The sequence below is a fragment of the Notolepis coatsorum genome (assembly GCF_963971535.1).
Source record: "Notolepis coatsorum genome assembly, chromosome: 9".
Classification (NCBI taxonomy): Eukaryota; Metazoa; Chordata; class Actinopteri; order Aulopiformes; family Paralepididae; genus Notolepis; species Notolepis coatsorum.
In genome coordinates this window covers 9,376,558-9,401,615 of record NC_140173.1, presented here as the reverse complement: position 1 = coordinate 9,401,615, position 25,058 = coordinate 9,376,558, and the positions used below count along the sequence as shown (strand labels likewise).

Sequence of the window (25,058 nt, the reverse complement as noted above, 5' to 3'; positions counted from 1 at the left end):
GTCAGAGAGACTAGCGTCTCAGTGTGGGTGTAGAGACGTGGAACACAGAGTCAGAGAGACTAGCGTCTCAGTGTGGGTGTAGAGACGTGGAACACAGAGTCAGAGAGACTATTAAAAAGGTTAGAGACACGTCTCCATGGCGACTGCAGTGAGGTGGCTTTGTATACAACACAGGGCAGCCAGGGAGGACGTTATGCTACTCACTCTGTAGAACTGGGTAACGTTGTCTTTAGTCAATGTCTTCAGGTGGGCCACCTCAATGTTATCTGGAAAACAGTACAACGCAGGATTTTACCATCAACTTCAAGACACTACTGCGTTTTATAAAAATTCTAATTAGAGAGTAGGGGCTGGGTGATACGGCAGAAATTAATATGATAATATATATATATATAGCACATTATTTGTTCATATATGACAGAATCACATGTTAAATAACCCAATCGATGTTAATCACATTAAACGGCATGGTAATGTTGAGTGTCACATCAAACTAAAGTTTTATGTCATTCCCGCAAAGCAGTCAGATCTCATTTTGAGAGACATTTGAGTTAACGTGTTTATTGCATTAATTTAGACACCAGAATTACGCACCACAGTGTCCTAATTTCATTATAATATAATCCTATTGAAAGATGATTAATGCCAATATTGAATTATGGCCGAGCCCTAAAGGGGAGCATTCGATATGGCACCTAGCCTGAATAACAAAGCGGGTTATAAAACAGTAAAACGAGCCTCTAAATCCGGCCACATCCCAACACTATATCCTGTGGACAGACAGCCCACTGACTAATGACTTGTGCTGTGTGTCTCCCTGTGACCTTGGCGTTGAGTGTGTTGGCAGCAGCCCTCAGTCTCCTGACTCTCCTCCTCCAAACAATGAGAAAGTGCTATCAGTAATCGCCACCCTCCGTCCGAAGCCTTTCAACGGTGCTATCGCTCAGGGCTTTAGGCAGATTACCAGCGAATCGGCCACAAATCCATACTGGCGCTCAGTAGAGTGCCAGGGTACAGAGGGGTGCACTACAGGTGAAGATTATTCCCAGACTTAATCAATGCAAATTTGTGCAGCACCGAGTAACCAATCCCTTTCCTTCTCCATTCCTGGGAATGTCGATAACTTTCAGGGAATATCTGAAGAGGTGCAGTAACTCAAGCTCTTTATGATGCAAGCTGGATCAGGATGAAAGCCTCAATCTCTTCGCATTTGGACAAAATCCCGTTACAAGGTTAGCAGCTCACCTCTGTCGAAGTTATACTGCTGGGAGATGATTTCTCCCCAGTACTTCGCACACTCGGCCCCCAGCTTCTTGGGCTTGTCCAGGCGGCGAATGGCCAGGGCCTGGATGTGCTTCTGGAAGGCCTCGTCGTTCATCTCCTCGATGGACTTCTCCATGGTGCGCAGGAAGGCCTCCACCCTGGTCTCCAGGTAGTGGGGGGCCTTCTCCGACTGGATGATGAAGCGCAGGCCCTGGACCCCGTTGGCCCGCCGTGGCCCGCTGAACACGATATAGCCTGGGTGGGGTAGCATGGAAGAGATTAGGAACGTTACCATCATTTACCATCTCTTCAAAACTATGATCAGCCACTTAAAAGATCCACCCACTCAAAATGTTTGTTTAATGGTCTCCTCTTTGAGGCTTTGACTGTACAGATTGTTATTTATGGTTAACTCCTCTTGGAGGCATGGCTTTGACTATACAGATTGTTATTAAAACCTCTTAACAAGCAGGGAGAAAAGTAAAATTTTTGAACTTGAACTTGAGGACTGCATACTTTTTTTGCAAACCACAACAACATACTTTATACTTATAGCACATGCATGAGCCTGGTCTCTTTTGAAAGATGACATTCTGAAGTTTCTGAATTCACTTTTAGTGCTAAAGTAATAGAGTTACATAGGTCTGAACTTGAGTTGTAAAAAAAACTTGTTACTCAAGTTTTTCTGTAGTAGTTAGTAGTCCAGAGGTAGTATTTCCCCAGAAGGTGGTATGGCTTACAAATCCATACGGAGCCATAGCCTGAAGCCTTATGTAGTACATATCCAAATTTCATAAAGATCCAATCAGAAATGAGTGATTAGGAGTGATTTAGGTAAACTGTGTACAAAGAAAAACTCAGTTTTCTCATAGACTTCAATTCATTCGGCTGTCTTGCTCTTCCTGTTTTCGTGTTTCTTAGTGTTTTTTGTTTTTTTTATTTAGATCCCCATGTGGGGTATCATTGGAAAGCCACTCATTGGTTACAACGATCCACAATCATTTTCGAGATCGGATCTAGATTGACTGAACTACTCACTAGGGGTCGCCAAAGTGCCGGTTGCAAAAAATCCGAAAAACGTCCCATATGAGGGACGTTGCAGCTTAAGAGGTTCCTCTTGGAGGCATGGCTTTGGCTGTACATAGTTATTTGTGCATAACTTGTCACCGGAGCATCCGTTTCACATTCTTCCCTGGAGAGGGAGATCTTCTCTGTACTCGTCTGTACTGTCCTTGAGCAAGACACTTAACCCCTAGATGCTCCCGATGAGCAGGTTGGCACCTTGCATGGTTGCTTCCGCCATTGGTATGCGAGTGTGTGAATGTGAGGCATAAGTTGTAAAGCACTTAGGATAAAAGCGCTATATATATATATATATATATATATATATATGCAGTCCAGGGCGGCTGGGTGGCGCAGCGGACATTGAGCTCGTCACCAACGCAAGAGACACCGGGTTCGACTCCGGCTGTCGGCGTTGCCTCCGGCTTGGGCCAGTCATACTAACTCAATTGGCAGAGTTAAGGCCTCTACATGCTACAGCAACTGCAACACAACATCGACAACGCAACAGTGTTGCAGACACTCTGCCTTTATGCTTCTGCAACATCGACGCGCAGCCTATGTAACATTGTACCCCGGATGTAGCTAGGTTCCCTAGATAGATGAAACTTCCCTTCTCAACCAACTCATTGATAACAAGCAGAAAAAGAAGCATAATCTTTACTTCCGGTCGGGGGGTTTCAAAATAAAAAAGCGACGTCTAAAAGCACCGGAAATACGTTTATGTTGTACATTATCTAACGTTATGGTTCATGTTAACGTTAGATAATGTACAAAATAAACGTATTTCCGGTGCTTTTAGACGTCGCTTTTATTTTGAAACCCCCCGACCGGAAGTAAAAATGATGCTTCTTTTTCTGCTTGTGTATCCGGTTCTGTGTTTGTTGGTTTTAACGTTAGCTGTTGTATTAAATTAATTGATTGCTGTTTAACTTGTCCGTGTCCAGTCCTTTCGATTAGCCCCACCGTTCATTGTAAACAATGATGCATGTAATTATATTAACGTTACTGTGTTGTTGTAGCTATGCTAATAGATTCTGAACGTTAGTTGGGTATGATAGGGCACATACTAGGGCTATAGGATAACCACCGGTTAATTCGCGATTTCTTATTGGTTTGTCATGACAAACCAATTACATAATCCAACATGTGTAAGAAACTAACATATTCCAGTTAACGGTATATTTTTTTAATGATTCGTTAGGGCAAAATCAATACTTCCATTTGTATAAATTACATTAACTCGAGGATAGTATTCCTCCCTGCGGGACCAATATTATTATATGACAGCCCCGCCCCCATTCGCTAACCAACCAATCACTGCTACACAACATCATCGTACGGTTGTTCAGATTAGATTTTGGGGAGAGGTACGCAACATCCTCGCAACACACTCTACAACACCCTCTGCAACATGTTGCGTTGAAGTCGCGCTGATGTTGTGTTGCAGTTGCGTTGCAGTTGCTGTAGCATGTAGAGCCCTTTAGCGGGTGGAAATCAATGGGTGGTAATCTGGACGTTGTGGACAGCGACTCCTACAGGTCGGTTGGGGACGCCTGCACAGCAGAGACAGGAAATGGCGGGGGTAGTGTGAGCCTCCCACACATTACACCTCGCCAATGAGTCCGCGCTGGCAGATGAAAAGATGTGACAGGCTGCCTCCTCGTGTATCGGAGGGGAAACGTGATGCAAGGCTTCTATCCTCCCTACAACCGGCCAGTGGGGGGCATATGCAAGCAACATTCAAGACAGGGGAGGAGAGAATTGGCACAGCGGGTAATTGGGATGGGAGAAAAGTGGATAAAAAATATATATATGCAGTCCATTTATATATTTTCACTAATAGGTCGAACCTCTCGTGGTCCAATATGTGGTAACTTGACACCTTTAGCTTTAGCTACACAGAAAGCTCAGTAGGTACTGACATGGCTTGAAATAATATAAGCTTCAGACTTGGAATTCCTGGTAAATATCAATGGGTGCTTTTTGCCAATTTTCTAGTTACCGGTAGTTAGTTTACTGAACAATTTGGAGGTAAAACCATATTTATAAAAAATATTATTAAATACAGAATATCTTTAAAAGGTTTCAAATACATCTGTAGGGGATCTTTCAGATACATTTGACAATATTAACTTCATGATCACATATACACCAGGGCCCTCATTTATCAAGCTCGGCGTTGCTAATAAACATTTTAAATTATTTTTATAAACTGGTCAACATGGCTCAAAACGGCTTTAGCTGCCTGATGCCTGAAATAAAGCTGTGTTGACCAGTTTATAAAAATTATTTAAAATGTTTATTAGGAACGCTGAGCTTTCAAACCATTGCGTTTCTCTGTCCAAGACCCTCGTGCAACTGTGAGTACCTTTGAAATTTCTCTGAAGGACCAGTTCTTCAGAGTTAATTATGGGATTTTCCTATGGAGGAGCAAGGGACTGTAGATTCACTCGTCCAAACCCTGTTGGCGTGCAGCACAGTCACGAAAGGGGCTAGTCTAACCCCAGCCTCTGGTCTAACCCAGCCTCTCACCCAGCTGCTCTTTGGTGCGCAGTGTGTTGAAGCAGGGCTCAGAGATGATCTGACAGAAGAGCTCCAGCAGCATGTTGTCGTGGGTGTTCTGCATGTCCGTCTGGTAGTAGATCTCGATGCCACAGTTGTTGTGCACCTCGTTCCTCTGTTGGTACACGTACCAGCCACCTGACGCACAAAAGACACATGTCAAAAAAAGAAAGAAAAAGGGAAAATCCACACTAAAATTTAATTGTTTACAAAATACTGTACAGCTCACTCTCGATTTGTGAATATGAACAAGTCTCTCCTTGAGGAGAGTATCAGAGAGACAAGACATTTACTTGATGTCATCAAGAGACAGATCCTGGAAGTTACTCTATACCAGTGAATAATGGAACAAATAGTGCCTATGGTGGTACCATTCTTTGTGTCCAATTTTACAATGGAAGTCAATAGGGAATTCAGACAGGGAAAAAAAGTCAATGTACTTTCACTTGTAGTGACAGGAAGGTGATTTCTATTTGATTTGATTTAAAATATGGGATCTTTTGAGTGTCAATGAATTTACTGCAGGCTGTTGTAAGTGTCGGTACAGTGCAATTGGAGAGTTTAGATGGACAATTATTAAAAACTGGAGCTACAGTGTGCGGAACTTCTTTCATTGCACGGTTCAGAGGCCAGTGGTGAGACTCTCCAGAGAGGAGCAGACCACTTTGCTTTATGCCAACGTCACACTTTTCAGCAGTGGCTCCAAACTGAATCACTGCTTTTCATCTCCACCTTGACTTTAATTTCTGTCCTTCAGAACAGAAACTTGGAGACAAGCGGCAGCACAGGGAAGACCAGTTTTCTTTCCAATACGATAAGACTCAAAAGGTTTGTTTGAGCCAGTAAAGTGACCAAACATACTGGGGGAGACGAGCAGGCTGGGGGCTGTCGCTGCAGATTAACATCATGTTTATTAGGGATGCTCGATATTGGATTTTTTACCGATACCGATATACCGATATTGTCCAACTCTTAATTTCCGATACCGATATCAACCGATACATGCAGGGTTTCCCCCCCAAAAAAATTGAATAATTTCAGGTAATTAACATTACATATCTCTTGTTGTGGAATTAACACAACATTATGCATACTTTTGACAATAAATAAAATCAGAATTTGTTGTTACTTGCTTGCCTGGGTAAATAAAGGTTATAGAAATGTATTATAAAAAAAAAAAAAAAAAAATTTAGACCGATAGATATTTTCCGATATCACATTTTAATGCCGATATCGGCCGATAATATCGGTAGGCCGATAATATCGGACATCCCTAATGTTTATGTATATCATCCTAACGGAGATACCGGACTGTGCACTGGGGAGGGACTGACTGATGTCATCCCTTTCTCCTTAAAGGTGCTGAAAAGTACCAGAAAAGTGGTATTTTTTTTATTTGTTAAAATAAGTAGTCTCTACATGATAAAATAATAGCCCTACATTCCGATAGCCATCACTGATATAGTGTTCGATCAGTAACATGGGTCTCCCAGTACCTCTGCTCTGCAGTAAACGCAAAATAAATGTTCTGGTATCCAGTTCCCGCTTTATTCAATCAGGTGAGAGAACTCCTCACTGCAGAAATGGTCTTACAAAGGTAAGAAATAAAAAGCTAATGTTTCCTTAAAATAATAGTAGAATAATCTGCCAGCAAATTTGGCTTGACAAAATCTCTTGAAATAAGTGAAAGATATCTAGGGTTCTCTCTCCTGATTGGTTAAAGTGGGAAGGGATACCAGAAAATGTATTTTGCGTTTACTGCAGAGCAGGAGGGACTGGGAGTCCCATGTTACTGACCAAACACTCTATATCAGTGATAGCTGTCGGGATGTAGAGCTACTCAACACTTATCTTAACAAAGATATACCACTTACAGCACTGTTAAGATCCATCCTAGTGTTCTTCTCTCCTCTCGTCAACATCTCTGCTCAGAACACGCCGAGAGATCGGGGTCTGGAGGTTTTATTATGTGTGAAACTTCTGTTCAATAGACCCTTCTGCTGGGGGAGCTGTGAGTTAATAATGTGGGTATCATGTTTACGTTGCTTTAGTCCCCTTCTTACTCCTGCACCGTTTGACTGGCTGGACGTGGCTCTGGAAAGTCCCTCGGTGGGACACCGGATGTTTCCAGGTGGCCTCAGACAGCTCTGCCTTTCCTCTCCTCCGTGCTCCACTTTCCTAATGTAATCAGGAATGTGTGTGTGCGTGTGTATGTGACAAAAAAGAGGAAAGTGTGTATGCGTTTGTATCCAATGACGTCCATTTCCCCTAGCTAAGTGCCCCCGTCGCCCCGGGAGACGAGGTATGCTGAATGTACCGGAGCGGTCACACAAGCAAGAGGACAGGGGCCGTGGTGACGCGCTAGTAAGAACCCCTCCGTGGAGATTGCCATGGGAACGACTGGGCGATTAATCGATTTGATCAATTAATTCGAATGAATGATTTAGGACGATTTTGAAAAAATATAATCGATATTTAAAAAAAAAAATTAAAGTGAAGATTGGTTTTTGTGTCAAATAAAAACAAAGGTTATTTGAATGATTTATAGTTTTCAAGAGAAAAAAATCTATTAAAATCGTAAATCGGATTACATTTTTTTTTATAGATTTTATTTTTAGGCCATATCGCCCGGCCCTAGGAACGAGCACTTCATAGGATGGCGGGGTGACACATGGGGTGGGGGGGGGGGGGTGTAACTTGACCTACCATCCGGAACCTGCACCTCTCTGTAGCGAATCAGCTGGCTCGGGAGGAGGGGCTTGGTGTGAGCGTGCTCGATGAGCATGTCCTCCAACATCTGTATCATGCCAAGAGCAGACTAGAGAGAGAGAATATAATACAACATTTTAATCCCTTATAATAGATATAAGAGTATTTTAATCCCCTGCTTTGCTGACATATACGCCTTTCTAATCTTTAATCTGCGGCGCCTGTAGAAATGACATGACTAACCGAATCATCAAACAATCTTTTATTACTAGGACTGCAACATTCTGTCTGTGGGCCGTATGGAAGCAGAGGGTAAGGAGAGCTGGCGCACACCGCCATCTCTATGGCGACGAGATGGACCGATCACTCCCACCGGTGAATCCAATTCTCTCTCCGGCAGACCGTGACATTCCCATCATTAAGGTGGTATGACATTAAGGTGGTGTGACCGTGACATTCCCATCATTAAGGTGGTATGACATTAAGGTGGTGTGACCGTGACATTCCCATCATTAAGGTGGTATGACATTAACACTTTCCGTGCCGCGGGTCCGGTGCCCCGGAACCCTGTTCCACTTCAATGATAGCTCTCATATTTGCGAACGCATAAACTATATCTTAAATTATGGCTATGTGTATAATATGGCCGTCGCTTATCAATGACTTGTTTGCAGTCAACATTGTCGAAACTGATTATATATATATATATATATATATATATTTTTGTTCGGTTCATTTCCGTTTTATACCATTTTGAAAAACTCGTTTTTTGAAAGTTTCAGGAAAATATAAAGATTCTGTGATAATCGCGCTTTACTGGAATATAATGGAATACACAAAAAACTGTAATTTTTCGGCCTATTTATGAATCGTTTTCAAATAAACGCTAGATTATGGATAGTATAGGTGTACTTATGCACGCTATAGAAGCGGGCTGAAAAATCAATTATCCATTTCCTGATCAGCACACACACACACACAGGGCCCACGTTGATATTTCTGTGAAAAAAGCTCAGATTATCCTAAGACTGGTCAAATAGATTCCTTACCTCAGATCAGATGTTCTCCAAAAAGATTATTCCAATTCCTGATCGCCATTATAATGGATTGGATTTATATAGCGCTCTTCATGACACCCCAGTGACCCCAGAGCGCTTACAGAGTCCATTATTCATTCATACACAGTCATACCGGTGGTGGTAAGCTACAATTGCAGCCAGAGCTGCCCTGAGGCAGACTCACGGAAGCGTGGCATAATCATCGCCTACGGCCCCCCCGACCACCACCAACATTCATTCACATGCATACACATTCATACGAGGCAAGTAGGTTAAGTGTCTTGCCCAAGGACACAACGGCAGTGGGATGGACATGGGCTTGAGCGGGATTCGAACCACCAACCCTTCGATCATTGGACGACCCGCTCTACCACTGAGCCACGCCGCCCCACAAATATCCAAATATCGATCGTGTTTATTGATCCAAGGCAAGTAATCAGATGTTCCTATCACCTCCATCGGAGCGTGTGTGAGAGGTTTGCGCCGACCAAAGTACGGAGAACCTATTTCAGACCCCGCTGCTCTTCGTGCATAAGTACACATATAATAACGATAATCTAGCGTTTATTTGAAAACGATTCATAAATCAAGCGACAAATGGCACAATTTCTAAGGAAATACATTTAAGCTCGATTTGCTGGGGTTTATTGAGATGAGACAGAACGCTCTAGAAATATATTGATATTAATCACGGTATAAAATGGAAATGTATGCATGAAAAAATTATCTGTTTCGTGCATGTTGACTGGAAGCAACTCATTGACAACCACTGTGTTATTTAGATCTATTGCAATTATATTTTATATGTTTTAAGTACTCGCAAATAAGTCCTATTCTCCATTGGATACAGCGTTGGCCCAGAAGGGCATCAGCAGAGGGCGCTGTTGGCCCTGAATGAGTTAAGGTGGTATGACATTAAGGTGGTATGACATTAAGGTGGTGTGACCGTGACATTCCCATCATTAAGGTGGTATGACATTAAGGTGGTGTGACCGTGACATTCCCATCATTAAGCTGGTATGACATTAAGGTGGTGTGACCGTGACATTCCCATCATTAAGGTGGTATGACATTAAGGTGGTGTGACCGTGACATTCCCATCATTAAGCTGGTATGACATTAAGGTGGTGTGACCGTGACATTCCCATCATTAAGGTGGTATGACATTAAGGTGGTGTGACTGTAACATGCAGGGCGATGCTCTTGCCAACAAGAAGGTAAGCGAGACAGAGTGGGGGAAATATATTACAGAGTGTATCTGGGCAACAAGACCATGCCGTTCAATCAGTACAAACGCACCGAGACATCTGCTTCTCAGGCGCTGCCCAAAAACATTGACCGGCGTATCACCACCTTTACAGAGGAGACACACCGGACGCCAAAGCGCCGGGAGGAACGGTTTCCTTTCGCTGCCCTGTTTTTTTTTTATTATTATTATCTTTCTTCCCCTCCTTTTTTCCCGATTTTTCTCCCATCCCACCCTTCCTGGTTGTTGCGTACTTTCCCCTACTGTTGGTCCGGGAGACCGGAGACTGTCACATGCTTTCCTCCGACGCATGTGCAGCCTGGGGCAGGCCAACCTGGCCGCGCAGGTTCTCACCGGGGAGAGTGTAGCGTGTGGGAGGCCACACTATCTCTCCTTAGTTCCAACCCTTGCTGAGCAGGCGCCCCGACCGAACTGTAGGGGTCGCTGTCCACAACGCCCAGGACCCACCCTTCAGCTTTCCCACCCCCTGATACAGCCAATTGTATCAGTGTGAGAGGCCAGCCAAGCTGATAGCAACGCCGGGAGCTGGATTCGAACAGGCGAATCCAGTGTCTCCCGGTGTTGGTGACGAACGTAATCTCCGTGCGCCACCTGCCCCCCTCGCTGCCCCATGTTAACCAATCGTTCACACCGGACGCACCATCTTCAGCGATGGTTTCAGCGTCTGGTCTGTTTCTCTGCGGGCGCTTCTAGGTGCGATTGGAGCAGAATCTCTTGTTGACCGGCACGGAGGAATGGCTTCTGGTGTGAACAGAATTTACACTACACGGCGCTTCGCCGTGTGTCCCAAGGTCAAGGCAGTGGCTGCCGAAGGCTGGGACCTCGTATAAAGAGGGTGATTTGATCACAGGGATCTTATCAGAGGGGGTATCCGACATTCAACCTCTGTGACATCACTGGGAGGCTACAGGGGTGCACTAGTGACATAGGTGTTAAATGAAAGGTGTACCGCTTTAAACAAGGAAAAGAGACATGTATGCATCTAATAAGAAGAGGAAGAAGCTTTTCTAGAGGTCAAAGTGGCTTTACACTAAGGGGTGGTGGTAACCTCAATGTTAAATAAAAGGTGTACTGCTATATTCAGAATGAAAACAACAAACACGAATGCATTCAAACATCAAAGCATAGATGCCGTTTCTATCATAGTGCCTAAATATGACATGAAAGCTACAGGACTGTGAATTTGCAGATCCGTTGTGATGGAGAGATAATGCAAATTCCACTCTACTTGCTGTGAGGGAGAGAGAGAGAAAGAAAAAATAGCAACTTCAAACAAACCTCCTTGGTGATGTTGCCATGGAGAAGGGCTTCAATATGTAACCGTGACAATAGCTGAGGTATGAAGGCCTTGAGGCGCAGGAGGGTGACATCTGGAATACAGATTCAGACAGCAGCAATCAATCACAGAGCCATTTACCCTTCTTGCAATCAGGGCAGAATCAAAAAAGGTATATGGCTGCTGCCACTGTGTGTGGACACTGCTATTGTACAGCCTTCCTGTCATCAGAGCAGAAAGGGATAAAGTCGTTGGTCAAACACACGGACAGAGACAATTGCACACACACTTGCACATCGAATCACACAACCCAGACAAACACGCATACCACCAAAACGGTTCTGCCTGTGTGAGTAAGTTGGCCAATCTGAATTCACACAACGTCTGACCCAGATTCCCTGGTGAGAGGTGGACATGGGGCCAAGGATGAGCTAGTGGGGAGGAGGGGAGAAGATACCACACACACACACACACACACTAAAAGGCTACTGATAGTCTATGCTTTATGTAGATGGACGGACACTAAGACTCACTCTCACACACAGTCGGTTAACTGCTTGAGTGCCAAAAACTAAGATTCTCGTTTCTGTGCCCCGACGGTTCAGTGCCATAAACGACGTCTCTTTATATAATAATATCCGCTTGTCAGATTTGTGCACTGTGTGTTACTGCAATATCATAACTTCCTCCCTGCCACCGCAATGTCACCACGTTATCCCGTCCAATCACTAAATCACTGCCCAGTCCTACAGGGGATGCAGAGAGTGGACAGAGGGACAGAGACTGGGAGAGGACAGAAGAGACGAGTGCAGACAATGTGAGATTGGAGACGCCAGCAGAGAGAGGGAGAGAGGGGAGGAACAATGAGCAATAGGGATACGTTTGAGATGATAGGGAAGAATAGATGAGGGGGTGGATAGAGAGAGTGAGTGAGGGGGGGGGGGAGAGAGAGAGAGAGGCTGGAAATTGTGTTGCCCTCTGCCCTCAGGGGTAGAGCGAGCGAGTGCCATTGTCCACTTGTTTTTTCTTTTTGTTTTTTCTTTTTTTTATATTTTTTTTTATTATTGCAGAACAAAAATTATTAAAAGTCAGTACTCAACACACAATGCATAATGAAACTTTCAGTAAAGGTGGTTAAAATACATGCAAGTACAGAAACAAGATAAAATAAAAATAGTCTATAATAACATTTTAACCGTATTCAGTGTATATCCAGCGAAATTACAATTATATAAATGTTAGTATAGAATATACCCCTAATACCTATTTTCTAAAACCCTACACACATATGCTCCAGCTCGAACCCCCCCCTCTCGGACCCCCTCTTGGATAGTACCTCCATTATCCCTCACTCCTAACCAGACACTACCGTTATAAGCTAGCTTTTATTCTCTCCACCACTTCCACCCACATTGACATTTTGGATTCATTGAGACCCAGAATTCTTGCTGTAGATATTTCTTGATATATCACATCGAGATATGTAAGAAACCACACTTTCCGGCACATTTTTTCCGGTTGAAACCAGCGTGATGCGATCAGTTTTTTAGCTACTGTGATACCCGATAAAACCAATCTCTTTAATTGTGGATTCACTGCAAACTCAAAAACATCATTCAATAGTAATACCGAGGGGTGTACAGGTATATTCCAAGATACGAGTATTGATAATTGTTGGGACACATCTTTCCAGAATGCCTTAACTGGTGGGCAGTCCCAATACATGTGCATAAATGTTCCTTCGTCCCAGTTTGTACATTGGGAGCATTTGGAGTCTTGTTTAAGCCCCATTTTGCACAGCCTTATAGGAGTCAAGTATGTCCTGTGAATATAGTTCAGATTGATTTGTTGATGATCCGGGTTCCTTGATGTAAGTCGGACATTTGCCCATGCTTCTTGCCAATCAAAGTCATTTTCCAGGTCTTTTTGTTTTTTCTTGTAATTTTAATTACCGTACTTTTCGCACTATAAGACGCACCTGAATATAAGCCGCAGCAGCTCAATTGAATGATGTGTACATATATAAGCTCATCATCATTAGGTGGCTTCTTCATTCCGAAGGTTGCCTATCACTCTTCCAACCCATTCTGTCCCAACTTCTTCTCTCCAACTCCGCCTCTCACTCCACTCCAATCACAGACGTCGTCTACCCAGCCTCTTCTTGGTCTTCCACTTCCTCTCTTTCCATCCACCTTCCCCATCACCACCTTCTTGAACATCTCCCCGCTGGATCCTCTCAGAACATGCCCGCACAACTCCATCTTTCTCTTTTTCAACCTCTCCAGCAGCTGTCCTCCTTGCATATCCGCTCTTCTCAGTACCTCCTCATTCTTGATCTTATCCTTCCATGTTATCTTCAGCATCTTCCTCAGTGTCCACATTTCAAAAGAGTCTATCATCCTCTTTGCCTCTTCATTCAGTGTCCATGCTTCTGCTCCGTATGAAAAGACTGACATAACATACGTTTCCAAAATCCTGGTCTTCGTTTTCCAACTTATGTTTCTTCTCAATAATTCTTTATGGTTCCAGAATGCGCCCTTTGCAATTCCGGTTCTTCTCTTAATGTCCATGTTAGCTCTTCCACCTTCACTGATCCAGCTTCCAAGGTACATGTACTCCTTCACTTGTTCAAGTTTTTCTCCATCCATCTGTATTTTACAAACAGTTCCTGGTGTTTTTTCAATGATCATTACTTTAGTTTTCTGTGTTTAGCGACATTCCATAGTTTTTGCATTCGACATTCAGCTTATTCATCATGTCCTGTAGATCTTCTTGACAGTTACAGACTATAGCAGTATCATCCAGGAAATCATATATAAGCTGCAGGTGTTTTAATGTTTAATTACCATATGTAATTAGCATTGGGACACAATACTGTCGGACAAATAACAATAATTAACTCATTTACAAGTTGTATTAAGTTTAGCAAATAAGGGAACAGATAAATAACATTTCAATGCAGTAAAAAAAAGCAATATTTCGATTTTTACATTTTCGGGTTTGGTCACGTCGAGTCACATATAAGCCGCACCGTTATATAAGCCGCAGGGTCGAAACATGGGGGGAAAAGGCGCGGCTTATAGTCCAAAAATTACGGTATGTATATTTTCTGGGCCCCCTTTAGCTGTGGGTCTGGTGGTCGTGGGCTCGGACTGGGGGGGGCCGTGGTTCGGAGTCTCTGCGGGTCGAGGCATTAAAGAGGAGTGATGCTTTGGCTCGCGGGGGCGCCGGACTCCGGGTCCTCTGGGGTTGGGGTTCGCGGCTGCCGGGCCTGGAGATGGAGGGGGCTCAGGAAGCCCATTAAATAGTAAATGTTTTATTTTCCTTATACTTTGTGACAACTTATTTTAACTGGTTATGCATGTGTTCTGGGCCCCTTTGATTGTGTCTGAGGGTCGCGGGCTAGGGGTGGGGGGGGCCCTTGGTTCCGGCCCTCGGCGGGTCGGGGTGTTAAAGAGGCATGATGCTCTGGCTCGCTGGGGTGCCGGACTCGGGGCTCTCGAGGGTTGGGGATCGTGGCTGCGATGGTTGGTGGTGAGGGAGGGGGCTTGGGGTGTTAAATGTATAATCTGTCTAATTTATTGTCTAATCATTGTTGTGTTAGTAGATGTTTTTGGATGTCTTTTTATGTATTATTGTTATTATTGTGTTGCGAGTTGTGTTGTTTCATGTTTGAACATTTAAAATAAAAAAGATTTGATCACAAAAAAAAAGAGATAGGTCAACTCAGTTTGCTGCAAAGCCTCCTACTCCCAACACACCGTGATCTGCGTCACCACGAAGGATTAAACGTCAGTGTGCATTTGATCCGAGGGTTGAGAGGTTGAATTAAAAGCAAATGGGATCAAGCCAGAGAGAGACAGACGCAGAGACCGACGCAGATAGAGAGAGACAGATGCAGAGAGAGGGAGAGAGACAGACGCAGAGAGGGAGAGAGACAGACGCAGAGAGAGGGAGAGACAGACGCAGAGGGAGAGCGACGCAGATAGAGAGACAGACGCAGAGAGGGAGACAGATGCAGAGAGACAGATGCAGGAGAGAGACAGACGTAGGAGAGAGAGAGACAGACGTAGGAGAGAGAGAGAGAGTTGCAGAGAGAGACAGACGTAGAGAGACACAGACGTAGAGAGAGACAGATGTAGAGAGAGAGAGAGAGAGAGAGAGGGGCAGACAGACAGACTCACCATCGAGAGCCTCTTTGAGCTCATCTTTGGTCCAGGCTACTTCAGTCATGAGCAGGCGGAGGTAGTACATGGCATGCTGGTGGGGCTGTTCTGCCCTGAAGTTGTTCAGAGACCGCATGTACTGAGAAAGAGACAAGAGGTCAACATCAGTTCACTGACTGTAGCGCTCCTGGCGCGGCTAGAAGGACTGCAGTAGCAAACAAAAACTACGGCTGGACCCAGTGGAACTGACAAGAGGTTGCTCTAGTTGTTTCTATATGGGAAAAATAAAAGTTATAAATGTCTTAATGATTTATGAACGCTGGTGTACAATGAAACACCAAGGGTGTCTGAAAACTGTGTAGTAAAGGCCCCTTTTCAGTACACTGAATTTATACTCCCAACAAGTATACTCATTGCACACACAAATAACGGTCTCTATGGCAGGTGTGTTGGTGGCACAGAGCAGGCTAAAAGCGGAAGGAGAGCCGCAGACTGTTGCCTCTTGCTCATTATTATTGAATGTAACATTTCAGTCGGAGATGTCTATAGAAGGTCATTGCCTTATTGCAAATTATGACATTTTTCCTCCACAGAAAACCAAGTAAATCATGTAAACCAACAATTTGATAAGAGACTGTTTGGGTATTCATTGTTTGAATTGAGTTATGTTTGACATTTTAACGCAGCGCAATGTTGATATTTTTCAGTTTGCTACAGAATACAGCGAGGTCAGGAGCGGCTGGGTGGCGCAGTGGACATTGCGCTCGTCACCAACGCAAGAGACACCAGGTTCAAATCAGACTGTCTGCGTTGCCTCCGGCTTGGGCCAGCAGTCATACTAACTCAATTGGCAGAGTTAGCGGGTGGAAGTCGATGGGTGGTAATCTGGACGCGTGTTGCTTATTAACAGCGGAGGAGTGCAAGAATGTGACAATGTGACCATGTGACCGCGGCAGCGCGAGAGAGCGGCAGTGCGGAAATAGGCTGTCTATTGCCATTCTCTAAGACAAACGCTAACCTTAACCAGCTCCTTAACAGCGCCTAAACTTAACCCTTCTAACCTTAACCAACTCCGAAACAATGCCTAACCTTAACCTTAACCTTAACCATGCCTAACCTTAACCTTAACCATAGAAAGAATATTGCCATTCTCTAAGACAAACTCTAACCTTAACCAGCTCCTTCACAGCGCCTAAACTTAACCCTTCTAACCTTAACCAACTCCGAAACAATGCCTAACCTTTTTTTTTTTTTTTTATTGGTCTTTTTCCCCCTCCATTTTCCTCCGATTTTCTCCCATCCCAATGTTAGTCGTATGCCAATTCCCAGTCCCTTCCTGATCGCTGCGCACTTACCCCCCACAGTCAGATCATCTGGGAGAGTGGAGGCTACCACGTGCTTCCTCCGACACACGTCCAGCCAATCACCGCTTCTTTTCACCTGGCAGCGCGGATTCTCATTGAGAGGGCGTAGCGTGTGGGAGGACCACACTATCCCCCTCACGTCCAATCCGCGCTTAGCAGGCGCCCCGACCGAACTGTAGGAGTCGCTGTTTACAACGACCCGGACCCACCCCGCCAGCTTCTCCCACCCTCTGATACAGCCAATTGTATCAGTGCAGACGGCCAGCCAAGCTGGTGACAACCCCGGAGCTGTGAGCTGGATTCGAACAGGCGAATCGAGCTCACAGCTCCGGGGCTGGTGACGAACGCAATCTCCGCTCGGCCACCTAACCGCCTTAATGCCTAACCTTAACCATAACCTTAACCATGCCTAACCTTAACCGGCGAAAGAATACACGTTAAAAAAAAAAAATAAAAAAGATGGGATTCGAACTTGTCACCAACGGACCGCAGCGCTGCCAGGTGAGCTAAGCTTCGAATGAAAATCATCGCGGATTACGGCTACATAATACAGCGTCGGTTGGGGGACGCCTGCACAGCAGAGACAGGAAATAGCGGGGGTAGTGTGAGCCTCCCACACGTTACACCTCGCCAATAAGAGTCCGCGCTGGCAGGTGAAAAGATGTGACAGGCTGCCTCCTCGTGTACCGGAGGAGACATGTGATGCAAGGCTTCTATCCTCCCTACGACCGACCTGTGGGGGGCATATGCGAGCAACGTTCAAGACAGGGGAGGGGAGAATTGGAAACCGTGAAATTGGGATGGGAGAAAAATAGAAAAAATAAGGAGAAAAAAGTGGATCAAAAAAAATAATACAGCGAGGTCGACGGGGATGGTGCTCACTGTAAAGACGACACATGGAACAAAGTCTTCGCGGACACGGTCGGCAACGGAATATCATGTGTCCGGTGTGTCATTATGGGTCGCTTATCGACATCCAGGAGGGACTGCTCAGACTCGGCTTACCGCTTCCTTGATGATATCAAAGCGCTTCTCGTCTATCTCAAAGGTGGCCATCTTCTCCACGATCTTCTTCAGCAGAATGTCCTGCTTGTCGTTGTAGCCCTTCACAGAGAGCTACGGCCCCACGGGGCAGGAGAGAGGAGGGAGGGGTGGAGAGAGAGAGAGAGAAGGTGAGTGTGGCATCTCATATGGGAGCAGCACCATATGCTACAGTCCTATGTAGTAGTGTCAAAATGGCTGCATGTGTATATAAAGGGTGCCTGAAACAGCGATAGCGTTTCATCCACACTCGCTCTCCGTTCCCTTCCTCTGGGAGATCATTATTCTCCTCAGCTGAATGCTTGGTCCTGTCACAGAGTACAGAGAGGAGAGTGGCCCGCGAATAGAACGCAGCCATTATTCTAACACAGTGGATTAGTGTCCGAGTGGAATCCTTCAACCCTCAAGTCTCCCGACTGCACTGTCCCCTAGGTCATATAATGTAACATTACTCATACTGTCAGGTCTAGACAACAGGACGCCAAGATATCAGCCCGCAGAAAACCACTAACCTAAAATAAGAAGCATCACGTCATTATCTGCTGCAGTGCGTAACACAAGAGCTAACGGTAGTTTCTGGAGACAGACGCGCTGTGTTCACTCGGGCAGATGTGTAGATACGCGAATAATAATGAGCAGATGTGTAGATACGTGAATAATAATGAGCAGATGTGTAGATACATGTATAATAATGAGCAGATGTGTAGATACATGTATAATAATGAGCAGATGTGTAGATACATGTATAATAATGAGCAGATGTGTAGATACATGTATAATAATGAGCAGATGTGTAGATACATGTATAATAATGAGCAGATGTGTAGATACATGTATAATAATGAGCAGATGTGTAAGTAAATGTATGTAAATAAGAGTTATAAAAAAGAAAATAGAAGAGACACAGTCAAGGTTATTTGAAGCTGGTCTCTGCAACATCATCCAAACAGTCATGATTCAGCAGAAACTCCAGCTACACGGCTAGGCCCCTCCCCCCGACCAGTTAACTATAATCTCTTCCCCTTGAGCCCCCCCCCCCCCCCCCCCCCAGTCAGCCTCAGCACCACCGCTGACTAAGTCCATCACAAACAGCCCTCCATGATTACACAGACCCTGAAGAGAACACCATTCAGATGATATTAAGGCGAGAGAGAGAGGCGGGGAAACGTACAGGTCTGTGAAGACGCCACAACCGGGAAAATAACCATTAGTACCAGAACAATGCAGTGCATAGAGGTTATCATGCGACGTGTGAAAACGTGTTGGAGCTAGAGTTGCACTGTAGTGAGAGAAACACAACCACCACCACAAACAGCAGTCTGAAAGAGTGACAGGGAGGGAGGAGAGGTGCCTCACTTGCTTCATACATATATACAAACCGATTTTCGATTGATAATCTGAAGAGGAATGAGCCGGCATGAAAGCTAACCAAGTTGGCCAATTAGACATTAATGCTTTTCTGGATACGGTTCCATTTTTGACAAGCTTTTTGACTCAGCGGAAACGTGTCCATAAATATGTCTGAGGATCTGCGTTATTTATAAATATGTCTCTGAGGACCGGCTTTATTTTGGCTTTATTCCTGCCTGTCCTGGGAAGGACACCCATCATCTGGCTGACATTGGAACAAAAACTATACAAAATAGAAGTGAAAAGGATCGCAGGGGGGGGGGGGGGGGGGGGGTCTATAAGATGATGCAGACACTATGCCATCCAGCATCTCTTCCTCCTCTCCCTCTACCCTCCTGACCTCTGGACAGTGCCTATCTGAACGCATTAGTCCAGATGAGTTCTTTGGGGAGGGCAATCTGTGAAGTCAGACAAATTTGTGTCCTTGGGGGGGCGACGGCATTGTGTATGCGATAAATCAGACATGACATTCTAATGAGTTGAGGTAAAGCCTTTGTCCATACTGTATGCACCGGGGGCTGGGATCAATACACTTTCAGTTCAATCAATTAAACATCTTAACTCATTCTGCGCCAATGACGGAAAAAGTCGGGTTAACTCGCCAACCGATCAGCGCCAAAAAAAGTCAGGTTTTAATCGTTTTTTTTTATTGGTTATATCCATTCATTTTCATCCATCCAGCTTGATGTTATCAGTGGGAATGGGTCTGAGCTCGCAAAAGGGCAAATAACGCCGCCTACGCCTTCCAGCTGGTATTGCACTTGATTGGGAATGGTGTAGTTTCTTTTCTGGGACGATCCGAGCCATGCGGGCGGAGTTTAAATACTCAGGCGAAGTAGGCCTCAACAACGACGGCATGGAACAGTAACCCCGCCCGCCCGTTCATATGTAATGGTCGGTAATGTGTGACGGACCTCCACGAGCAGTATTTGGAATGGCGATCAGATAATTGGATTATTTCTTTTGCATTACATCAGATACAAGGTAAGAACACTATATATAAATTTGATCGTTGATCTGATATTTATTTCTACCTCGATCGACGCTGTCTCTGTGTGTGTGTGTGTGTGTGGCTGTGTGCCGTTGGGTGCAGGAGGTGGGGAGGGGGCGCCGCGGTCCAGGGCTCTTTTCATTCTTGCACGAGGAAGGATAATAATGATGATCTAGCGTTGATTTCAGGAAGATTCGATAATCAGGCGAAAAATGACGTGTTTAGTGTATTCCACTAAAATGCTATTATTGCGTCATTCCCTGGAATTACTCCGAAGCACCCAAACTATATTCATATTCAAAACGGTATAAAACGGAAATGTACAGATGAAAAAACTATCTGTTTCGTGGATGTTGACTGGAAGCAACTCACTGACAAGTCGACAGGTGTATTAGACCCATAGATATAATTTAAGATATATTTTAAGCACTCGCAAATCTCGCAGTCCCCCCATTGATTAAAGCGGTGGTGTTCTAGCGCCCTCTCGCGCATTAAACGATGGCGCAGAATGAGTTAATGATGGAACATTAATCCTTATGATAATACAACCCAAGTCATCCCACAACGCTTTTCCAGCATTTGAATTTGAAAAAGAAACTCCCACTTCTTGAATCAATCGACTTGATCCCAACTCCCCGATACATTTACATTTAGTCATTTAGCTGACGCTTTTATCCAAAGTGACTTACAAGTTCTGTACGACAAGTCATCAGCTGAGTAACAATGTTCATCAAAGTGTTGAGTGCTATGATACGTACTACTACACCCAAGTCAAATCCCATGAGGACCCAAGCAAGTGAAGCAACAAATGAAGCCAGGATGGGCAGGACATCCTGTAGCAAGGAGAGGCTCCGTCTGTCTACCCCCCTCCCTAGTACACACAAACAGGACATACATCACACAAACACACAGCGTAGCTGTGGAACAACCAGAAAACCAAACCAGCCCTGTACACACCAAGCCTCAAGCCAGGACCCCATTCCAACCCAACAGCCCCAAGGCCAGGTAGCGGACACCGTTACTTACGACGATGGCATTCATCCCTGAGGCTACGCCATAGACCAGCCCTGCCAGGCGGGCTGCATATGTATACTCTCTTAAATCATCCTTCATTAGCCTGAGCAACAGGTAAGTCATGTTGCAGTGCAGAGGGTCGGCGTATAGGTAGCGACTAATGGGGAGGGAACAAACAAAAAAAACAAACAAAAACAAAAAAAGAGGCATGTTTGCTACAGGGATGGAAAAAGAAAATAAAAAGAAAATAATAAAAAAGGACAGGACTCAAAGCCAGGGTGGTGAGAAGAGATGAGGGGAGTATGTATATGCAGCCTCACTGCCGGGACGGTGAACCGCTGCTACGCTGAGCGAATGCCGCTGCTAGTGAAGAGGACTAACCTAAACTACCAAGAGTACAGAGGTGTTCATTTCCTTTTCGGTTGAAACCTAATTTACCGTATTCGCCATTTTGCTCTCGATTCATGCTCGGGTCTTATTTTAAGCTCGATAAGTAATGGAAGCGGACTCCCAGCACGCCGTCCTCTCAGCTGTAATAACTCCAGTGAACGGTTCCGTCTTTTAGACCTTCAGCAGACCTTGATTTTAAAGTTGTTGTAAATAAGGAGACGGTGCGTCGCGGTCCTCTTTTATACAGGCTGCTGGATATATTGGATATATATATTGGATATATTATTTTATGCACCGGTCAATAACAAGACTCCAGAAGACGTGTAGAAGCCTTTACATTCCCGAGTTTCAAACCTCAATAACTCAATAACACCTTTTTGAGAAGTCATTATAGTCTGCGGACAGATGGTTGGAGGATGAGGGAAGGCAGGTGGATGGAGAGAGACAGAGAGAGAGAGAGAGAGAACTAGGAAGACGTGTCAATAGAAGACAGGGGCTAGACTGCAGGCCCCCCGGAGGCTGGAGGAAAGGGGTCGAGGACAGGCGGGTGACTTGAGGTTTGAAACGCACCATGAGGGGGCAGCTCGGGGGGGTTGGGGGTGATGTGAATACTTACATACATCCCATAGATGGTATTTTGGAGGTCATAGTTCAAGCCAGCTAGCTCGGCTGCATATGCATACTCGTTGAGGGAGTCCTTGAGGAGCTCCAGGTACAGATAGGCCATGTTACAATGCAACGGGTCCACGTACGCAAACGGGCTGCGGAGAAAACAGTCAGTGAGCAGTTAATCACAGAGAAACATGTTAAACAGCCAACAGGCACAATACTGCTCTCCCAAATCCTCCTTCGACATTAAACGGAAGCTTAAAAAAACACTAAGAGACTGGGGTTAGGACAGCAGGGAAAGCTTCTTTCAAAAACAACAAGAAGAAAAACACTAAACAGACTGGGGATAGCACTGCATGGACAGCTACAGTAAAAAAAAAAAACACTAAAATGCTATAGATAGAAACATTCTGCCATTAGATGTCGCACTAAAGCACCAGCGTATCATTTATCCAATCAGGTGTATCATTTATCCAATCAGGTGCATTCCTGACAACATGTAAACAACAACATTCACTTTGGACCCGACAAAGGTTTTTAACTCATTGGCTGCCAGCCATTAGACGGGTCCCGTTCTAGCACTGCCACGCTTTAAAAGATAGGAGTGCGTCACCTTGTTTGTAGAGCTATAACTATATTCTATATTATAGCTATGGATACAATACTATGGCCCATTTGACATCACCTATCTATCGTTCAATATGTGAAAAAGAATACAAAATTTCATCCATACCGTGTTATACCGTGGTTAGGCCTGCCACGATAACACATTTTGCTGGGCGATTAATTGCCCCCGAAAATATCGCGATAAGCGATATTATTGCGACCGGTTAGAGATTTTTTTTTTGGAGAAATTTATTTCTCAAAACTTTTATTTTGAAGCCCACCGCTCCGTCTTTTCCGGTGTTTAAGACTTTTATTTTGAAGCCCACCGACCGGACCGGAAGTATTGTTGTGATAATATCAGGTACTTTTTGGGTACCAGAAAAGTCACGTGAAACACTGCAGACCACTGAATAGAGACGCGTCTCTAGGATTTCATAATCATTATGTTTGCAGCAGGCACAACCACAAGTGCAATAAACAAAGGATACAGTCACTGTGTATTCTGCCTCATTTATTGATTAAACAAAACCGACATCAACACAATTTGCCACCGAGCGGAGAGTTTAGTCTCGCAAAAAGATCGCTGACTTGTTAAGGCTTGTTGTTAGGTTAGGTGCTAATGTTGTGCTAGCGTTTTAGCATGGCTATCGTACATAGCGTGATCAATATAACTCGCTATTGATTGTTTGTATGAGTAACGTTAATGCTAGTAGAATAGACACAACGTGAGGTAATCACCATCCATTTTAAACCGGTTATTACCTAATGCTAACGTTAGCAAATAGACGCGACTGGTAACGTTACAGCTTGTTAGCCTAATGCTCGTTAACGTTAGCATAGACAGCCTAGCTAACGTTAACGCTTGTAGAATAGACACAATGAGAGGTAACGTTAGCGTTAGCAGAATAGACACAACGAGGGTCTCGTTAATGTTGTTATTGATTGATTGATTGAAAACTGTGTTTACTCTGTTTGTATGAGTAACGTTAATGCTAGTAGAATAGACACAATGAGGGGTAACGTTAGCCCCACGGAGCTCCTGTGCTGTGCTCTGTAGTAAAGCCAGCGGCCCGCCTCCCAACACGGACAGTGACTGACAAGGGGCACTGGGTCCGCCTCATTAAAACAAACGCGCAAATAGCAATTAATCGCGCCCGTCAAAATCATTGCATTCATTTTAATTATCGCGGCAATTAATCGATTTATTGCTTATCGCGGCAGGCCTAACCGTGGTTAATATAAGTATAGTTTTAGAGCGGTCTGGGGTCATTCCCGAAATGCTGAGTTATAGCCTTATACGTCAATTCTACTATAACCGTTGCCGTTTCTTGCCTGGACACGCTACTATTCCCAAATCACATCTATATCATAGGTATTATGTTTCATCATGAATGCATGAAAGGGGGGGGGGGGTAGTTTTTTGATGCTTTGATCGTCACCAACGGCATACGTTGTGGAGTAACGTTACACACACGTTGCGATCGAGGTGAAGACATGGTTGGATCAACGCAGGATTGATATCATATAGTCCTTACCTTCATTAGGATGTACCCCAAAAAGAATATTCAAATTATCTGATCGCGATTCCCAGTATTGGTGTCGATCGTGTCGCCAACATAATCCATCACAACAGATGCATCGGAGGCATTTGACGCTTCTCAATGCATTCGGGATAACCGATCCACTCGTCTGACAAAGAAAAGTGCGGCCAAGATACAAGGTTTCAAAGGGTGCTCGATACCGCCGTCTAGCTGGATGCGGCCGGTATTGCACTTTGGCGATCTCAGACTCATTCCCTATGGCAGGGATCGGCAATAGGCGGCCCGCGGGCCGAAATGGGCCCGCCAGCAATAATTTCTGGCCCGTCAGGTTATTTTGAGAATATGATGTTTATTTTACGCGCAGGAAATATTCACTCGTTGTGACGCCAGAGTGTCTTTTGAAGCTGTATCTATCTATTCATCATATCTATGGCTGTCACTATAGCCAATTGAAATGCTAGAAATGGTCACATGGACTGGGAGAACCAATGGAATTTCACTTTCACTTCCGCGTTTGGGATGCCGGGCTGCCGGCGAGCGAACGTTTGCAAAAACAAAACAAACGTCTTTGAATAACTTCTTTGCAATGCAATGGGGAAATATGATGAGCCAGAAGAGGAGCTTACGACCTATAAAGCTTATTTTAATAAACAGGTGTCATTCTTAAAATACGGGTTTATCGCAACAGGTAACTCTTGCAATAAGCAACCGGTGACTCTCGCTTGT

General features: G+C 44.6%; 1 protein-coding gene across 3 annotated transcripts in view; it reads right to left on the bottom strand.

The window, feature by feature from the left end:
* ide (insulin-degrading enzyme) overlaps positions 1–25,058 on the bottom strand; it is an 86,578-nt gene that overhangs the window by 12,529 nt on the left and 48,991 nt on the right. For all 3 annotated transcript variants that reach the window (XM_084322181.1, XM_084322182.1, XM_084322183.1), the window contains 8 exons: positions 22,193–22,337; positions 17,736–17,846; positions 15,385–15,505; positions 11,203–11,294; positions 7,597–7,708; positions 4,861–5,028; positions 1,246–1,518; positions 205–266 (listed from right to left, as the gene is read on the bottom strand). In XM_084322181.1, coding sequence (XP_084178307.1) covers positions 205–266; positions 1,246–1,518; positions 4,861–5,028; positions 7,597–7,708; positions 11,203–11,294; positions 15,385–15,505; positions 17,736–17,846; positions 22,193–22,337 — 1,084 coding nt within the window. The remainder of the gene's footprint in view (positions 1–204; positions 267–1,245; positions 1,519–4,860; positions 5,029–7,596; positions 7,709–11,202; positions 11,295–15,384; positions 15,506–17,735; positions 17,847–22,192; positions 22,338–25,058) is intronic.